The 20,475-nt window shown below is 35.5% G+C and overlaps 1 protein-coding gene across 4 annotated transcripts in view; it reads left to right on the top strand.

Annotated features, from left to right (window-relative positions):
- The window catches only part of LOC128891134 (regulating synaptic membrane exocytosis protein 1), a 145,866-nt gene extending 126,237 nt beyond the window's left edge, over window positions 1-19,629 (top strand). For 3 of the 4 annotated variants that reach the window (XM_054150368.1, XM_054150367.1, XM_054150369.1), the window contains exons 20-23: window positions 6,236-6,323; window positions 6,765-6,847; window positions 7,041-7,148; window positions 8,215-19,629. In XM_054150368.1, the coding sequence (XP_054006343.1) occupies window positions 6,236-6,323; window positions 6,765-6,847; window positions 7,041-7,148; window positions 8,215-8,516 (581 nt within the window). In that variant the 3' untranslated portion in view covers window positions 8,517-19,629. Of the gene's footprint in view, window positions 1-6,235; window positions 6,324-6,764; window positions 6,848-7,040; window positions 7,149-8,214 lie in introns of those variants that run through there. The other variant, XR_008460764.1, reaches the window with a different exon arrangement.
- The last annotated feature ends 846 nt before the right edge of the window (window positions 19,630-20,475 follow it).

Below are 20,475 nucleotides of genomic sequence, written 5' to 3'. Positions count from 1 at the left end.
AAAAAGTGTGTTTGCCGCCGTCTTGCTTCTCGACCTCTGTTGTTACTTCCCGCCGTTCTTTCTGTTCCTTCCGCCGCGTGGTGGCAACCACGAATTCGAACGCCGCAGTGAACGTGTTAATGAATTATTTGTATTAGATGACTCTTTGAATATTATTGTGACAGTCGAGTGTTTGAATTCTACAGGAATATTTATTATTTCAATATTTTGTGCATCGATCGATTATCCGGTTAGTTTCTAGTACAGTGGACAGAATTGACAAAATTTTCCAATTTTTGTGTGCTCTTCGTATATACAGGGTGTCCCAAAAATGTTGTAACACCTTAAAAGGGTGGTTCAGGGGATGATTTGAAACAACTTTTTCCTTAGCGAAAACGTTGTCCGAGGCTTCGTTAAGGTGATATTAACGGAAAACAACATTTTCGCTAAGAAAAAAGAAGTTGTTTCAAATCACTCCCCGAACCACCTCTTTCAAGCATCTCCAACATTTTTGGGACTCCCTGTATTTTATGAATTTAAAGAGTATACGAAACTTTGAATTTATGCGAATTCTTTAATAAAGTAAAAATTTTTCATTCTTGTACTATAGACATATAAAATGAATAATTTTCAAATGTTTACAACTTCCTTATGCATTTGTTGTGAACTTATGAACTATGCCCATTTCCATACTTTTATGAATTCTTCGTACATTTTTTATGAATTTATAAAGTACACGAATTTTCGAATTTATACAAATTTGTTTATACGGTACACCTTTTTCATACATCTGCTATGAACATACGAAACCAATAATCTCCAGGTTCTTATTGCCTCCTTATGCATTTGTTATTACCTTATGAAGTATATTTATGAATTCTTTCTACATTTTTTTATGAATTTATAAAGTATACAAATTTTCGAATCTATAAAAATTCTTCAATAAAATAGAACTTTCTTTTACGAATTATTTTCACATTTTTACTGCTTCTTTGTGCATTTATTATGAACTTATGAATTATGTGTATTTCTAAACTTATGTTTCTATATAATTATTTTGAATTTATGAGATGCACGAATTCCATATTATTACAAATTTTTGTATGCATACCCGACAGACATATACAATGTATGAATTATCAAATTTTTATTTCATCATTATGCGTCTGTTATGAACTTATAAAATGTAGAAATTTTCACAGCTATAGAACTTTTCCATGTACTCCTTATCAACTTATAACGTGTATGACTTTACAAATTTATATAAACTTTTTATGCATTTGTTACGAAATTATAAAGTGAGTAAATATTCCAATGTATTCCAACTTTTTCATTAATTAATTATGCACGAATAACCAAATTCTTACAATATTCGCATGCATTTGTTATGAAGTTGTAATATATGTAAATATTCTAATGTTTCCGACCTCTTCATGCATTAGCTTATTATCTTATAAATTGTTTGAATTACCAAACGTTTACGGGATCATACATTTATTATGGATTTATAAACTGTATAAATATTCAAACTTTATAACTATTTCGTACAGTTGTTACGTATTTAATGCATAAATTGTTAAGTTTCTACAACTTCTTCATACGTTTATTACGAATTTATAGATTTTATGCATTTTCAAAGTTTTCCCAATTTTTCGTCTATATAATCACGTACAAATTTGTTTACTGTACTTAAACATTTTTTTTTTTTTATTTATGTGCATCTATAATTTAAACGAATTTTTGTAAGTAAACGTTATTTATTATTAAATGGATAAAGATATTATTAAGAATCGAGAAGGTAGGGGAGTATACCATTGTAAAAAATAATCTTTTGTCATCATGTTTACTTTACAATCGTATACATTATATCCGTCACATTTTGTTGTATCTTGAAAAATAAGAAAGTTATCCAGGTATGTTTTTTTATGCAGACCACACTGTATTTTATATCCTTACTTCTCCTCTTATCGATATCCGTTCAGTTATTTTACACTCTCTACTAAGTGTATACATATTTTTGCATCTGTAATTAATTTGCTACACAATTTCCTTTATTAATTGTCAGATATATTATCTCCCGGATAACTGAAATAATTGTACTATGCACGACTGATAACCACCGCTACTTTTGTATATTTTGAGCGATCTATCAACAGGGGCCGATAATAACATAACGCAATATGAAATTTCATTTATTAATGAAAATTGATAGGTATACGTTCCTCGTTATTTCCTCGCGAGCTATTATTAAAGGATGGACGAGATTTTACTGAAGCATATGAATTTACATATAACTTCAATCGATTTATTTTTAATTATATGTAATATCAGAGTATTCCAGAAAATATGACCGAAATCACTTAACATTAGAATAAATAGCTCTGAATGTATACCTAATTTTAATAGATCCCCTATTTTGATTGGGATTCAAGATAACTTTTTTTTTTTAAATGAGTAAAATATTAAAACGGAAATCAGTTTCAGTTAACCGGGCATTACTGTATTACAATTTGAACCAGTGTTTCTCAAACTTCACTATCTTGAGAATAAATCCTTCTCAATTGAATTCCATATTATGACACATCTTCTGAAGTATATCACCGTTTTTAAAGTATATTAACAAGTTGGCTTTTAAGTAAATGTTTTTATATTTTAAATATTTTAATATACTTTAAATGATTCCATATGTTTAATTTAAATTTGTTACACGTTGTTTAATATTAATATTTCATAATTCATAGCAATAAACTATTTACTAAATAATCTTTCTATTCATGCAGCTATACTAATATGCTTTTCTCCAATCAGAACTCGCGAATCCCAGTTTGAGAAACGCTGATTCATTAAAAAATAAAAGTTCAGACGTGATTTCTTCTTTTTATCACAAATATCTTCCGATTTATGTATCATCTCTTGAGAGAGAAAATTTTAATTAGAAAATGGACAAATACACGAGAAAATGAACATCTAACTTACAACAAATTATTTTCTTCGAAACGTTGTTTTATATGTAAGTGTGTAATTATGTTTAGTGATTCCCATAACCTTTATACGTATTTTTGAATGATATTTGAGTATAAAATTGTGCACCACGTTGCAATTCCCTTAGTCTCCTTTTCGCATTGAATCCTACTATTTGCGCCATATAGTGCCTTGCAAGTTATTCGTTTCGTGTAGCAGTATTACCTGTAGATTATACTTAATCGCTACCCACTCGTTGCTATCCGCCAATCGTGATTCTAGGTAAGGAAAGTAGAATGCTGAAATATCGTTGAATGCATTTTGAGAACGTAAATTTATTTTTTGGAAAAAAATATCAACAATCATATGTACATATTAACATTATTCTGATCATATTTATACGTATAAGTTGAATGAGATAAGAAAACAATGTAGGAAAATTCGATATTCGTGCGGTGAAGGCTATACTCTCATGTTTATCTAATTATTGACTTGTACTACTTCCTGACAGATTCGTATACATCGTACAGTGCTCGAATTACATTTTAATTGACACCAAAAAAAATTGGTTTCGATTTTATTTTCTATTTGTCGAAACTACAATGTTATTGTACTAATGTATAATAATTTATGATTAATTTAGGTAGTAGTATTAGCTTCATCTTTCTGGCCATTCAATTATCGACCGTTACTACTTACAGCCTGCTTTACACATAGGATATATGTACATCCTACACTTTTCAAAGTACGAACTAAGTGACTGAAAACAAAATAGATTTCTACCGCATTCCCCATTATATCTTTCATGTAATCTACTATTAATTATTACACTCGGATAGGACAAAGTTATTAGTCAGTTACAGTACCATTAAACTTCTAGTTATATGAATATTTCAATATTTTCTATAATATAGTTTGAAAATTCTTTCTACATAAGAAGTATCCAGGGTAACTTTCTAGTACTTTTATTAATTTTATTACTTAAATTAATTGAAGTTTTTTCATTTAATTAGCACAGCAATGGAATTCTGTTATTCAATTGTGATTATTCTGTTTTCTAATAGAATTAATAACTACATTTATGGACATTGAAAATGTAACATATACGATTGTAATTATTGTATGCTATTGTAAAATAATTTAATTTTTATCGTACTCGCGACTTAACGAATTAAAGTTTTTTGAATGACAGTTGCGAATGACAAGTTTCGTGAAAATATAGTTTACTATAAATTATGATTTCGTATTAGTATATAATGATTGTAGTAATTATTTACCAAATAAGGTTGAGAATTTATTATTCGTAAACATTAGGAACCGAATGTTCCTCAAGAAATAGGGAAACAAAATTTTAAATTATATTCAATTCATTACAGTTCTGACATTGATATTGCACAAGTACGTTCATCGGTATAAGATATTACTTTAGTATGAACAATCACTACAATTAATTAATCGATCACGAATTCTTCGTTGAAATATCTTCTCATATAACAAATACTTTTATCTTTCATTGTACATAAAACGGTCATGTAATTAAACATACCACAAAGTGACCCATTAATTTCAATCCTGCCATAGTCTTCCAATATATTCCGAACACGCTACCGGAATTCGTGTCAGACGCGCGTGATGATGGATTTCTGACATGTCTGTCAGATATCTAACAGCATATTCTCGTTCAAGAGGACGTATCGTTCAATTTGAATGTAATTATTCAATTAACACCTACGCCGTGTAAATTTCACCTAAGTGATATTATACGTCTTACGCGGGAAACATAACAAAATTTAACAGCTACGCACTCTTCGCTTCAAACAGCCGTCGCTAATGATCATATTAAACCTGTTGATGCAACATTAAATCTATTGAAAAACAATTACGAATTCTACATTCAATAAACGTAAACAAACGGAGTCGAAATCGTAAAAGACGCTGAATGATCTGCAATCAATTCTCGAAATTCATTTGGCGATAACAGTGATGAAAGATACAGTAACCTTAATCTGAAACAAGAAAAACAGAGCATGTTCTAGGAAAGGGAAATAATCGAGTAATAGAAATAGAGAGTAGTATTCATGTGTGATTAATGTTGCTGGATCGGAAAAGTGGTACCCTACATCCTTGTACGTATGCCAATGACCTATTACTACACTTAATCATAGTACTCGTCTCACGTAGAAATGGTAGACATAGTAGAACTAGTAGCTAGTGCCTCGTAATAGTAATGTGAATCTCTTAATACCAGTAACTTCGTAGGCGTTGAAGAAATAGCTACAATTGAAGTACCCGTTCCATTCTTAGCTAGAGTATTGCAACACGTAGCTAAGAAAAGCGTAAGTAGGCTTTAGTGTGATTTATTGTTCCATACTTCGATTTATCGACGCTAATGCTTTCTTCCTACTTCTTTTCTCAATTGTGTAATAGCAATGGTACAAAGAAATTGTGTTCTCGTATCTTCGATAGAATATATATTATTAGTAGTAATGACGCGTATTATTAGATATAAACATTTTATTGGTTAACTTATGCTAAAGTTGCAATAAACAGATTCATCATTCTGACATGCGCTACTTACAAGAATATAAGACATTTTTCCAACAAGCACGTTCCAGCTTCGTCTTTGCTGAAAGTAAATAATGATTGTATTATCGTTCTGAGCCGATTGAACAGAACAGTTTACGATACAGGATCGAAATTTCTGACTTGACGAATTTATAGTCGCTTCGTCTTCAAGGTTTCTAAGGAAAAAAAAAAAAAAAGACATATTTAAGAAGTTACATAAAAATATAAGTCTTCGAACATGATGTTAGTTTTAAAAAATATAATAAAAGTTTCGATAGCTTTGGGTCTGAAAACGTAACGATTAAACTTTGTTTGACTTTAATATTCGTTATGTCTCGCAAATAAACATACATATACGTACATACACGCAGTAGGAAAGGCTTTGCGATCCCAGCGACATTTTATAACAGTTGAAAGCTTCGTTGATTGTAACGTAAAGTAAGGTTTTGTTCAGAACGAATGAATCCCTAGGATGACAGCCAGTTTCAGTAGGTATAAAAATGGATCTCGAGCGACGGCTCCTCGCCAATCTGCGTGAATTAGTATATTTTTTCACATTTAGGGACACAATAGGGGAAATAGTTCATTCTTTTTTTACGAGACAACGATGAAACGCGAAGATCAATGTGTTGGCCCAGAAAAGTGTAATTCACTCGACATGCGGATTGGTGGGCGGGTAATCGCGAAATGCACCAATCACAGAAAGAAAATATTTTCTTCTAACTCGCAGGGCAGGGTGAGCGCAAAGACAGCGTCATGAATATTCCGGAGAGGTTTTATGATCGCAACATTGAATCGGACGAGGAAGAGAAATGGGGGTAAGCAACGCTGAATATATACGATTGCGGAGTTTAAAATTTACTGATTCGTGTTCATTTTTCTACTTTCAGAGAAGTAATTTTTATTCGTAAAAGTATCATACTTGAAATCCTGTATAATGTTTCAAACATATATTAAGCTAAATTTAATAATTATACTAAAAAATTAAAAATAAAGAGATTGCACGAATAAACTGAATTAAAAACAAATTTTCGAATTTATTATTTTTTTACACAGATGAATAGAATATTATTTGTTAAACGGATTTGTTGATCGTTCTGTTAGTTACGATTATTATTAGTAAACGATTCTGTAATGACAATGTAATGAAATATCTACTTTATTATTAAAATTAGTTTTTATTCCGATTTAACGTTTTTCAGTTTTGTTCCAGCAAGTTTTTATTGCTGACGTAAATTTCTCTCCTCCTTAACTTTCAGTCAGCCAGCGAGAAACGAAAATGGTGTTGACCCGAAGTTTGGTCGGGGACAAGTGCCACCAAAAGGATTCAAAATGATCACTGGTAAAAAGTTTGATAGTTGTTTCGATAATGTTAACTTCTAACGCTATTTCGTAGTTTAAGAAAATGTTAACTTTCCTTTTCATTATTCACGCCGATACAAGGTTTCCAGAAAAGAAAATACAATAAATTTAACAGAACAAAATCGTTTCCGATCGATTTTAGATCAATTATATGAATGTCTCATGCGTTTTAGGAACTCCAAATGGCGAGGTGAAATTGGGTTTCTGCCTAAGCAAAGGTACACTCGAGGTCGAAGTTATCTGTGCCAGAGACATTTGTCCAGGTGAAAAAGAAGAACCAGGTAAACTATTTATTTCTTCCTTTGTAAACAGCTTTGAAATGACATGTTTTTTTATTCAGAAAGACTCATTGTTTTCAATTGAAACACAGAAAGAGTAAGTCTGCATCTTTAATAATTCCGTAGTTAAAACCCCATTCGTGAAGACAGTTTTGGTAAAAATGGTTAACTCCGGGTGCTTGTATTTTCATAAATTGTGGAACATAGAAAAATAGTTACTTAATATTCCTTAAATTATATTTGGACTACAACATACTTCTGTATAATCCAAGTTCCTGTATCGAAGTATAATAGCGATTAACGTAGCATCGAATAGTTTATATTCAAATTACATTCTTAACATTAGAAATTTCTTTCCTCGTCTCTCTCTCTCTTACAAATATCAACAGATAAATTGCCTTATCGGTGTATATTTGTAAAGTAAAAAAAAAAAAAAAAAAAAAATACATGTCGAATCGAGTAACCTCCTCCTTTTTGAAATCGGTTAAAAATACATTTCTTTAAGGAAGTGATTTTCGGATACGGTAAAGTTCGAACGAGTTGGTGAAAAAGGAATCGACTCATTGAACATACTTTATTTATCGTTTTTTTTTGTTTATAGGAAAGAGCGGTGTAAATATTGTAATTAAATAGGGTGAAATAATAAAATAAATAATTTTGTTTATAGAGCATCGAGAATTTGTTAATTTGTCTGGTCATTTCTAAAATATATTTATCAGCAACATCGTTTTAGTTCTGGAACCACAATGATTATGTCGACAACGATGTTTTGGCCACCAGAAAATACGTTCGTTCTCAAAGATGTTTTCAAGACACTTTCCGACAAATCGAAAGTTCAAATAGATGCCAAAGCAAAACCTAATACGTGTTTCATACGAGCGCGCGCCACTATGGTGGACCGTTCGATGAGGAACCAGTGGTTCCATACAAAAAATTGAGATAACGTTAAAATCTCTTTCACGCCTACACCCACAATACCCTTATTACCACATTACATGCCCCACAAAATAATGCAATGGACACACGATCCTTTTATGAGAAATTGACTCGATGTTTCTCCGTGGCGTAGATACATACGTGAAAACGTATCTCCGAGACGGCGACAGATGGCTGCAGAAGCGAAAAACTCGCGTGATACGTCACTCGAAAAAACCGCAATACCGGCAGACCATTAAATACAACAGCTGCGACGCTCTCGGAAGAAATCTGCTCGTGATGCTGTGGGAGAAGAAGCAGACCTTCGAGAGTAATCAGGGCTTAGGCGGAGCCGAAGTGAGCCTCGACCAACTTCCATTGACACGACTGACCGTCGATTGGTATCCGTTGTTCCCGATTCATACACTCGGCACCCACACCGCGGACTCTCCATGATGGCTCAGGGAAAAATGGGCCCTCGAAGCTGGCGAACTCGACCTCAGGCTGAGCCTTCTGCTCAAGAACGAGGACGAGTCCGTTGTTAAAATCATCTCCTGATGGAACCGATTAACGTTCCTTCCAGACACCTTCGTTCGTTCTACTCTCCCGCCTTACTCTCGTTTACTTTACTACTTCCAATCAACGCAAGCTGTCATACAAAATTGAAAGCATTCTAATAATCGGTTCGGTGCAGAGAACCTTGTCGCGTTGGCACAGCAGGATCTCTGTCGTCAGATGTGCTATAACCACTAAACGAGAAGGGATCGTAACCGTTGCCTAAACCTAGAGGACTAGTATATTACTAATGCGAAGTTAGAGTCACTGAAAGTAACCGCGTAGAAAGAGCAAATTAATCTACGCAGAATGGACTGCAAATAATCCAGACAATAGGTGAAAATATAAATGCTTCGTTGAATGACAAATATTTCGTAAATTTCATTTACAAATATTTGTGAATGATATTTTAAATTAACGGCAGATACTTTACTAAAATTGAGGAACAAGAACATTGGGAAATGAAACGATTTGAAGTAATTTTTATTCTACGTCCTTCGATAAAACTCATGCATTTTGCAACTGTTGAGTGGAAATAAAAATGATTGACTTACAGGGTACATTTTCATTTTGAATACGAGCCCATAAAATGTTACATTGCAGAGGGAAGGAGTCTGAAAAAAGGTAGATTGTCTGGTCCGGATGTTGATCTTCAACTAATTATTATATAATTAACTACTTTGAAGAAACTTCATGAAGCTCTTAATTATGATAAGAGACGAAACAGTGATAAAAATGACCCAATTGCATGGGTTACTCTGCAAATTTAACTTTGTTTGGGTTACGGTTACAGTCCCTGAAACAGGAGATTCAAGGAAGAAAAAAAGAATTACCAAAATAGACTACATCCATCAATTGTACGTCATGAGCGATGACGACAGTTTAAGTCGAATATTTATGGGTCCAAACAGCGTTTCCATAACTGCTGGGTTATACGCACTATGAATTAATCAATAATGATTAGAGTTTCGACGACGATTCTCTGTGTCAAAATAATTGTCCGCTCGAGGTTCTACAGAAGTAAAAACCCGTAGTATACCTTAGTGTTCTCTATGGATAGGTGTTACACGGATTTAACTCCTTCTACATGATTCACCGTGTTTGTATAGGACGCGTACACGTGACGCAGTGGTCTTACACTATGTTAACGAAGACAGAATAGAGGAAAGTCCTTAAGCTCAGGAGTTTGCGTCGAGCAGCACTGGTGTAGGTGGTGTCCTATTTTTGATCTCTTCGCCGCATCCAGTGTTTGTTCCGAAGCCAGTTACGTAGAGGCATGCTAATAAAATAAATATTTGCGGTGGAAGAGTGGAGAAATAAATATGAACGATAAAGAAAGGCAAATATCGAGTTATTTTATAGGTTTCTGCACGTCTATATAAGCAAACGTTCGATTCAATGTAAACATACATAAACGCAGATAAGATCGAATCACAGGATGATTATGAATTTTTTAACGAACTATACATTGTTGAGGGACATCAAAATTTTACAAAAATTGGAAAAGTTCACGAACACGATACCGTGGTGGGAAAAATGACCGACACCACGCGCGATGTAAAAAAAAAACAGTATATCTGTATATTTTTACAGTATATGTAAAATAATTTCTTTTCTAGAACATAAAATAAAATTAATACAACAGAGAGTTAAACAACAAAAAGAACGACATAAACAACCAATGAAATAACATTTAATTGGATGCTTTTTAAGACATATCGAAGTATATTTGTGTCTTAGAATCTTCTGATCAGTAAACGAGCGACCTCGAGCAGTCAGATAATTTGACATCGTGTTAGGATTCTGCTGTGCTTAAATACCCTTGTTCATTCGTTGTATCCTTCATTTATCCATGCCATAAGCTCGCAATGACAGAGCGTACCGTAAGACAATCAAACACACCGACCGCTCCAATCGATAATTTACTCAGCTATTTACATTGGAGCGCATAATAAATAGAAGCACAATGGTTTTACCGGATTCCTTTTAATCGCCTCTCGTGGAGAATATTAACACTTTGATTGTCATCGTCGCACAATCGATCAGTTGACCGCGCGCCTACAAACGCCTATCAGCGTTCGGAGCGCATATATGCGCAACGCATGGAAAAATCTTTCAAGCATAACGCAGGTCTTGCATTAAAATCGCCCGCAGTCAAAGGGTTAATGTAAATCGATTCGTCGCGTGTATTTTTTGAAACAGCACGGTCCATCTGTAAAAGACGAACTAGGAACAAACCGATACATTAGAATATAAAATTCTTTCTATCGAGTTCTTTCTTTTTCTCCATGTCTCGGACACGGCGTCCGCGAGAATCGTTTCAAAAATGTCCACGAGGGTTCTAGCAATAAGGGTGTACATGCGTGAACCTGTTTAACAGTGAACGGCATACACAAAACGAAGAAAGCAAGTACGACGAAAGCAACATAAGAGAGATTCTATTTTTTTCATGAATTATTAGAAAGCGAAACAGAAGAGGAAGGGAGAACGAAAAATAAAGCAACGTCCAACCGTGACGATGAGGGTCCATTTTTCCCAATAAATTAAGGCTCGACGGAGACGAACGAGAGACGATCGACATCCGCTACGCCGTAGCGTTCTCTGGTTGATCCAGTATGACGATTCGATCGAGTCTCGTGCGAAACCCGCGAACCGATTTGCATTTGGTGAAGGAACACGATGCATGTTCATCGACGAGTGTGTCGTTAGGTATTTACTTCGTCGAGGAGACGTCTCGAAACGAATCGTAGAATGAAAGTATCAAATTAACCAAGTGCCAGGTGAATGAAAAGTATACACGAAAAGAATACATTTTATTTACATTGCTATTACGAGAGGGAGAAGAGTAATCGAGGTAAGAATGTTTATGTTCAAGTGCCGACACGTTGCCATTTTCCTAGCGTTATTGGTAACACAGGAAATCATAGACAATCATAGAAAAATCACGATCTGACTAAACGTGGCACGTGGACCCTTTGGTGACTTCATTTTACGAATGTTCTCTTTGATTCGTATCGAAAAAGAATACCAATGATAACAACGAATGATTCGGTACTTATAAACCGAAACAGAAAATTCGATGGCAGGAAATATGATTCTTCTAGATTGAAATAACAAATGAAAATATGATTATTCAAATTTAAATTCGAAATTAAACACGTCTAAACAATGGTAACTAGAAATCGAGACGACTCCTCTAACGCTTTAATTATTTAACGGTAGACAATCGTTCCGAGGCTCGCTGGTCGAGCCCAACACGAAGAGCAATCGGTAAGTGGTTACCAGAACAACTTTACGGGCGACATAAATGTCGCACGACAACCTCGGTGTTTAGAGTCACGCGATTTTTGTAGCTCGTAGACTGACAAGATTGATTCCTTTGGCACCCGCGAATTTATTATTCGTTGTTTCCGAAATAAAATTACCGCGAGAGCCACTGCGTTCATCGAGGCTAATGCAGTGGCCAAGAGAAGTAGTCGTACACCGTGAGGTACACTAAGTGACAATAACTTTGTATATAGAATATTCTGTTAATAACGAGATATGTCGAAATTTAATGGTTAAATATAACTTTCAAATGGTACGTACTACGCAGAGAAGAGAAGTGGAATAGTGGGTGTGATTAGCTATGGTCAAACCTGGACACTTTTGAAATTATATTATTTGAAATGTTATTTCAAGTATTGTTTCAAGTGATACGTTATTTATTTCACAAAATATATTTTCCATGCGATTTGTACATTCTTCTCCGCGTAATCATACTCTACGAAAATATCAAATTCACATCTACCGTCGACCACGGTATCGAAGTACGTACCATTTGAAAGCTACGATAATCGATCAAGTTTCGATACGTATCCTATTACGTATCAACGTAATATCCTCTTTGCAAATTTATTGATATTTAATGTAAAGTGCCTCATGATGTTTTTATATTTTTCCAGCCACCGTACACAATCTACGGAACATTTAAGCGTTTAACGAACGATCTGTAACAATATTGCCGTGGCTCTCGGGGTGGTTAATTTTTAAAGGAACGATTCGTTCTTTCGCTACAAAACTTACGAGTGCCGTGACTTTCTCTGAATCAAACTGTTCGTGTCCTCGAATAAATCGGTACACAGTTTCGTTGTCAGAGAATGAAATCGGTTGGGTAGCGAAGGAGTCGAAACGCGAATAAAAATATGAACGACGAATTGTACGAAAGTATTGCGCTTACCCCGCCCGAGATAGAAGCAGAAGCTCCAATATGATGTCAGACATTAATTATTCGATATATATATATATATATGTATATGAAAATGAGCGCGTGACGAAATCATTAAGATCGCGCGCGTCATACGGTAACTTTTACGAGATAATTCTACTTAAGCGCCTATTAATGGTACATAGAAATCAATGATTTCGCTGACCAAATCCTTATAACGTTCGGATTTAACCTTCATCGCGACGAATTTTGTTAGGAACGAAGAGCGTCGCGAAATTCCACTGATGAAAATTCAGTTCGTAATAAAATAACGATATTAATTTTATTCCGAAGATTTCAACAGAGCAACAGGAATCTAAGAGACAGAAACATCTCAAAGGACAGATAAGCAAATAGATTTAACGGTTGCAATAACATAACTACAAAGAAAAGAAACATCCAACTTAATTCTAATTTGAGATGTTTTGCTGACGAATAAGTTCTCTGGAAATCAGGTAAAACCTCGTTGAGCAATAAACGATAAATGTATGGACCATCGCAAACAAATGTTTGGACTGTCGGTCGGTCGTACGATGAAGGTTGATATCTGACGAGATCGCAGCATTAAAAATTACTATTACCTTGGATGGCGACCTTGTCCCAGCGATAATCGCACAATTGTTCGGAAAGCGTATTTCCTTAGCGTTAGCGTAGGATTCTGGCGTAGAATTCTAATCATGCTCGTACTTTGTTTCGACTCGATCGCTTCCAAATTCTTCCAAGTACACGGTCCACAAGCGTTGGCCTTTAGCGCGCGAAATCAATCTCGTGATACCGTCGCTTCGAAGGACAGGAGAGCGACGACGGTTCTCGCCTCCTTCGACGACAGACGAGTAGCTGAAACTATTCTCGCGGTTCTGCGATATAATCTCAATGGATAGTACAAGGGTGACGGTGGCCCATCAACGACGACGATAACGAAAAGAAAAACGAACGCTAGAGGAATGGTATACGCGAGCAGATGTTTGACAAACGCAAAAATCTGATCGGCCTACAAACATATCCTAACGTTTTTTCTTTAAGGGTACATCAGGCGCGAAGAAATTTTCGACGAGAGTTAACCAGCTTCCCTCGAAATCGTCTTCGTCCTATGTTAATCGCATGGACAATCCTCTCGAACGAATGCAATCATCTAAACCTGTAGATGAAAGGTTCTTCCTTCGTAAGTGGCTAAGCGCACTGTAGGCACATTTTCTACTAGATCTGGAACCGATCTACTTATTAATCAACACCGCTGACGCGATCCTTGGCATTGCGATTTCTGTCCATGCTATCGCTGCAGTTTCTTTAATGCCAACTTCGTTAACGATACTTCAACGCGAATTCGTGTTTTCCGATCGTCCCGCAGTGGAGTATTTGACGTGAATATTTCACCAAAATTACTTTACTGCTTCTACTTAATTCAAATGCAATTGGAAACGACACGGCTAGATCTATACGGTACAATGACACGCGAAAGTATTCGTACTCAATTAATCGTCGACTACAAACTTGATACATTTCTGGAACAATTTTTTTTCTAGGAGAATCTATAACGATCAATACATTATTATTATTATTATTATCATTATTATGGATTATTATCACTGTTAATTGTTTTTAAATTGTATGTTTGTTCGTTATACTATAAATAGGAAATTCGTTAACATAGTCTTCGAAAATATCGTACAGGAACATTTCTCGAATTTAAAAAATGTATTGTCTATTTTCATTGTAACTTCTTCATTCATTTTTCTGTTTACTTAGAAAACCTTTTAGAAGGTACAATTTTATGTTCTTGATAAGGTATCGAAAATGATTTGATATTAACTATTTGACATTGTTCGCTATCGACAACTTGGTATTGCTTTTATTATTAGTAGAGGCTTATTCATAACGACTGATCCAGTTATTTAGGACGATATTTCTGATCTTGCAAATGATTTTCAAGACGTTTGTCGTTAGTAATACTAAAAGATTGTAAATTTCAAAGAAACGTAATGTTCTGAGATCAGACAGTGCAGATTGAAATCGGTAGTTTTTCTAGGACTTCTTGTGGAGGATTCGAAAAATGTTCACAAATTTACGAATTAAATCTTGGCGAAAGTCTTGCCTTTTCAAGTAGTTTTAACAAACGTTATTATCCAATGGTATAACTAAAAATTCAATATTTCAAACATGATGTAATAGTTTTGGTATCTGATACAGAACACACTAATGCTAAATACATAGCAGCTATTACAAAACATTGAATAAATACACTCAATGAAAAGTCGTACTCGAATTGATCACTGAAGAAAATCATAAATATACAGTTACCAAAATGGTCGACATAAGTAAACAATAACTTTATGTTGTAAACAAGCTGTACTATTCGAAATTTTGACCACATGTTCATACAAATATTCCACTGTCCGACTCGAATCTTGAAATCTTATAGGAACTATATTCGATGGATCACGTACGTTTACGATCCATCGCTTTTCATTTATCAAACGCGTCAATTCGTTGGGATAGCTGCGCTATTCATTTAAGCTTCTTACAATGCGACGGAAAAAGCATAACATCTGCGAAGAGAATACTTTCCGCTCGCAAAGCTGTTACTTCCTTTTCTAAAAAGAAAAAAATCAATTGAAATCAGTTCTTCGATGTCAAGTATAAATCAAGTCTGCCTAACTATGTGACTACTGTATCGCCTACATAAATACTATACATATATATTTATTTACATATACACGTAATATAAGTATATAAATATAAAAGAAATCTCTCTCTATATATATATATATATATATATGTATATATATATACACATCATATATATACATATAAAATGCGTACATATATATCGTATCGAAATTGACAATCGAGATCATTGATCCAATTATGTATGTTACAAAACTTCTAGTCGATATCTCATACAGCAGATAGTCATATTTTATCGACGCACGATCACGTGTAAAATAATCGTAAAGGTGTATAGATATATTGTCACTGATGTAATTGTATGTATGTACCTGTGATGTCGTACGAAATGCAGCAGACTGGATAATCGATTGCACTTGCATTAAAAAATGAAACAGACTAAAGGAGGACTTGCGTCAAATATAAGGAAAATAGGAAATGTTGTTCTCGAATCGAGAACAACATTTTCTGAACTGTATTCGAATGGTCCCAGGAACGAGGTACGGTAAACATTAGAATCTACATCCAAGCAACAGCATCTTCCCGCGCATATCTGCGTTGCATGTACACGTACTCGTTCTACCGTCTAATTGTCAACGGCAATCTCATTTTAATAACACCTACGCTCGCGTGGATCGAACTTCGCATACTTACACCCGCTGTACACAGCGTTTTATGCGCGCAGGTTAAAATCAAATTCGTTCAAAGCAACCGATTCAAATGATATATTCTTCATTACGTCTCACAGTTGAGAAACAATAGTTTTGTTCGAATATTTTTCTAATTCTTTCGTATATCCAGCTATATCCAAAGAGACACCGAGCATGGAGAAAATGGCGTTTATATTTTTCCAATTTGTGATGTTCTTCTAGTCTCAGTTTTTACATCTTAAGAATCTATATCTGGGATTAATTAAGAAAACGTAGGTTAATAATTTAAATCGTAATCTTTTCAATTTAATTTAGTAGTACATACGGAAAAAAAGATTTCTTATCGCGATAAGAACTGATGGCTAACTTTCGTTTGATTGGTTTCATTGGTTTTCTATTGACTTAAAAGGTATACACACACTACTGTTTGAAAGTAATGGTAGTGAACGTAAATTTTACCTAAATTTTTCATGGACTCGTACTTCCGACTGGTAGTGCGTGTTCCAAATTAGAAATATTAATCTTATAACAATTCTGTTACCAGCGATACATTGTTATATATTCGTTTAACTTAATTATAACGTAAGATCGTTATAAGTTTAACGATTAAGTCTACGGTTCATGAAAGACGACTGATGCGTAACAAACTTGCTGCTTTTCTTTTCGTGAGCACACAGTTTTATACAAATTGTACAGATACTGCTCAATTACGGCCTAAACACGAAAATAATGCAAACGAACGTAAAGTAAATATTTTTGACAAGTGCTTGATCTGCGTAAGCAAATATTTAATCGCGATATGCGTAATCACGCGCAACCGCTGGCATAAATGCGACCGTGCACAAGTATGGTCCTCTGGTCAGGAGTTGGCGAGGCAGCCCAATTGGCTGTGGCGTAACGGTGATTGAAATTCGCAAACGAGACATATCGAGATAAACTGAACGAACAATAGTAACTATTGACGTAGATGCATATATGTAAGAAAAATTAAAAGATTTCGAGACGGATAAGATACACTTTGTCTTTAAAATGAGAACATAGCATGGACTACGAATATGCAGCGTGACTACTCGAAAGAAAGAGGGAATCTCGAAGGATAAAGTAATACTCTTGCTTCCCTCCTCTTCAGTTCGTAGGTGCCTCGCCAACTCCCAAGCAAAAGTCTGTACAAACGACGTTATCATCATTATCCACGAATGATCGATCATTGACGGATCACTCGTGGCTAACGATTCGTCAATCAGTTGTAAAGCATGGAATCGTAAAGCATACGCGGCTAATGTTTCGAGCGTCGAGTAATTCGAAAGACGGTGTTCCATTTAAGGTGGCAAAGTCATTGATGCCAAAGGATGACAATAATCATCCAGGATCTGTAAACATTCGTTACCAAATTATTGCAAGTACACCTGCGCGTTCTAAAGTAACGAACCATTAATTTGCCATGATCTCTAATCCAATCCTCGCACGAGTTCACAATGCATCGCAATACATAAGTATTTTCCTCGAAGGCATTGCGATCTCCTAATGCGAGGATTAAAGTCACGCCAAATCTCAGGCATGCGTTCTTCCTGACACAAATTTCGGACCTGTAGCATAATGTTCTTCAACGTCTCGTTTCCATTCTCTTCCTTTCTTTCCAAAGCACTTCGGACACTTTACAAGCGACGTCGAAAGAAGGAATTACCGAAACGCCGTCGAGAGAATCGTGAAAACCTATTCACCAAGGAAAATGTCGAGCGCTTTCGACGTCGCTTATCTTTCGCTTATAGCGATTACTACGATCGCCGTCGTCTCAGACTCATCTTTCCATAAGACGGTTCGCGGTTAAGCGCTCCTTTTCGTATATTCGTGGATTACGAAGTTTGTAGTAGACACGCTGGGTGAGGTATCTGTAAGGTAGTCTTAAGCAAGTTTAAATGGTGTATCGTTATATACAGAATTTCATGTGATTCCTTATGTGTTAAGTGTTGATTGTCGCACGTGTGGATTAGAATCACAACGTGCGGTAGACTTAACGAGTTAACCGAGTAACGATAATACTTAGAGATTAAAAAAGTCGACTATGCTCGATTTATTCTGTGGCGATAGTCCGTGTGTAAGTAAGTAAATTCGTAATAGAGGTGAATACGGAAGCGTCTTCAAGTCGCGCTACGGATTTCGTTTTTTTTTTTTTTTTCGACCCGAACATTTCCAACGAAACTGATATTGGTTTGTTTCTGCTGCTTTCGCTTTAAATTGTTTACACCTGGCGCCTTGTTCTAACTGACAAACGTGCGACGACAAAATCGATCATAGCTGAGCAAGAGTGGGGACAGACTCTCGTTGTCGTGTAGATTCTATTCGCGCTAACTCCAAGCGTATGCTGAGACAAAGCCACTGACCCGTAATATTTGGTCATTTGTTGTTATACAAAGCCTTAAATTGGAGTTTGAATTCAGTAGATTTCGATCGAACAAGGATATAGGAACAAGGATAGAAGGAGAATAGGAGAGAAAGAAAGAAAGAAGATGCTTTGTCCTTGAGCAACCGATTAACACCCAAAATAGGACAGGTTCCACGAAAAAATCAAACTTGTTTGAACACTCAACTAGTTCTGACGACGCGTAGTGAATGTTCCGACATGTTTGTCTTTGCTAGTGTAAACACATATCATTGTATCATTGAAGAACTTGTTTGGACTAATTCGTCAGAACTCGTATCTATAGTAACCGTAGCCTGAAGCGTTTTGAGAAATTCGCGCGAATAGAATCTACACGACAACGAGAGCCTGTTCCCATTCTTGCCGTCGTGTCTCAACGATGAGTTTCTTTCTTGATCTCCAGACTGAAAGACGCTTCTTTAACGATAGCGTTATTGGCGGTTTTAATCGGTCCCTCGAGCTTTAAGAAATTATTTATCGATGCAACGAGCTTCGCGCAAACTGAATGTTTCTATTTATGGAACCTTTTCTATTCTACCAACGCTTAATCATTACGAATGTGTTACGATGATTTATACCGCAAAGCTGCTTCGTATTTCTTCCGGCATGTTTCTTGAATCGTGCTGGAAAGTTTGTCCTTCGTTGAAATGTTTAGATGTTGGTACGGGAGTATATTCCAGGGCAGTGTGTTTCAACGTTTTCAAAACAAAAAGTAGTCCGTTGCAAGCGCATATTTAAATATATTCAAAACGTTTCGACCTCTCTTTACGGATCCTTTTCGATATGGTTGTGTAGAACCTATAATTGATCAACGAAATTAAGTAGAAATAAATAAATTGAGCAAGAAGAAAAGAAGAGACAAGTAATTTTTTAGAGAATCGAATAATAGAGAAATAAAGAGTTCAAGTAAATAATAGAGATTAGCTGCATGTCAAATTGAAATAAAATCTTCTTGGTACGTATAATTGAATAAAATTAAGCTGTTGGGTAAATAAAAATAAAACGATCGAGCTAAACTTAATTAGTACATCTAAAGCAAGTAAATGTTATAAAAAGCCAGTACTTTTCTTGAAATTCCTTCTTGTCTATAGGGAAAATATCATGAAGAAGTAAACAAAAGATAAAAAGTACGAAGTAATAGATGGAAAAGACGAATATCCATAATAGGAGAGCATAAAAATTACCTGATGGAGTCCTGGGAAGAAAGAAATTCCTAATTTTCCTAGCATAAATGTCATCGCAGCGGTGTATAACGGACTGCTTTTTGTCTTTAAATCGAATCTATATCTCGCAAGCAATCATCTACCCAATTCCACCATTTTCATTCCCAAAGTGTATCCGTTCACATTTATTTCGAAAGGACACGAGACCTTCGATCGCAAAGCGAAGCGTTACTCATAAGAAAAATGTACCGTCTGGTCGAGTCAATAGTTCTATCGAATGTTACAAATGAAAGTATATAATACAATTTAACGCGAAAGGAACGCAATATGAGACGGAACACGCAAATCCCTCTCGGCAAAGTTAAACATACATAATTCTATTCATGTTGCAAATGAAATCTACAGGGTGTCCCAAAAGTCGGGGAGGAGCCGGAAATGGGAGGTAGCTGAGACGATTCTGAACAACAATTTCCTTTACAAAAATGTCGGATGGGGCTTCGTTAAGGAGATATTAAGAGAAAACCCCGACCAATCAGAGCGCGCGTAGACCGTTCGAGCGGCCGCGGTAGCGAAGGCTACGCGCTAGGCGGCAGCGTCAATGTCCTTCGATACACGTCGAGGTCACTTGTCGCGTACAAGCGCGGCCGTCAGCGCGTAGCCTTCGCTACCGCGGCCGCTCGAACGGTCTACGCGCGCTCTGATTGGTCGGGGTTTTCTC

The sequence above is a fragment of the Hylaeus anthracinus genome, unplaced genomic scaffold, assembly GCF_026225885.1.
Source record: "Hylaeus anthracinus isolate JK02 unplaced genomic scaffold, UHH_iyHylAnth1.0_haploid 12001, whole genome shotgun sequence".
NCBI lineage: Eukaryota > Metazoa > Arthropoda > Insecta > Hymenoptera > Colletidae > Hylaeus > Hylaeus anthracinus.
This window is presented reverse-complemented; position numbering and strand designations above follow the sequence as displayed.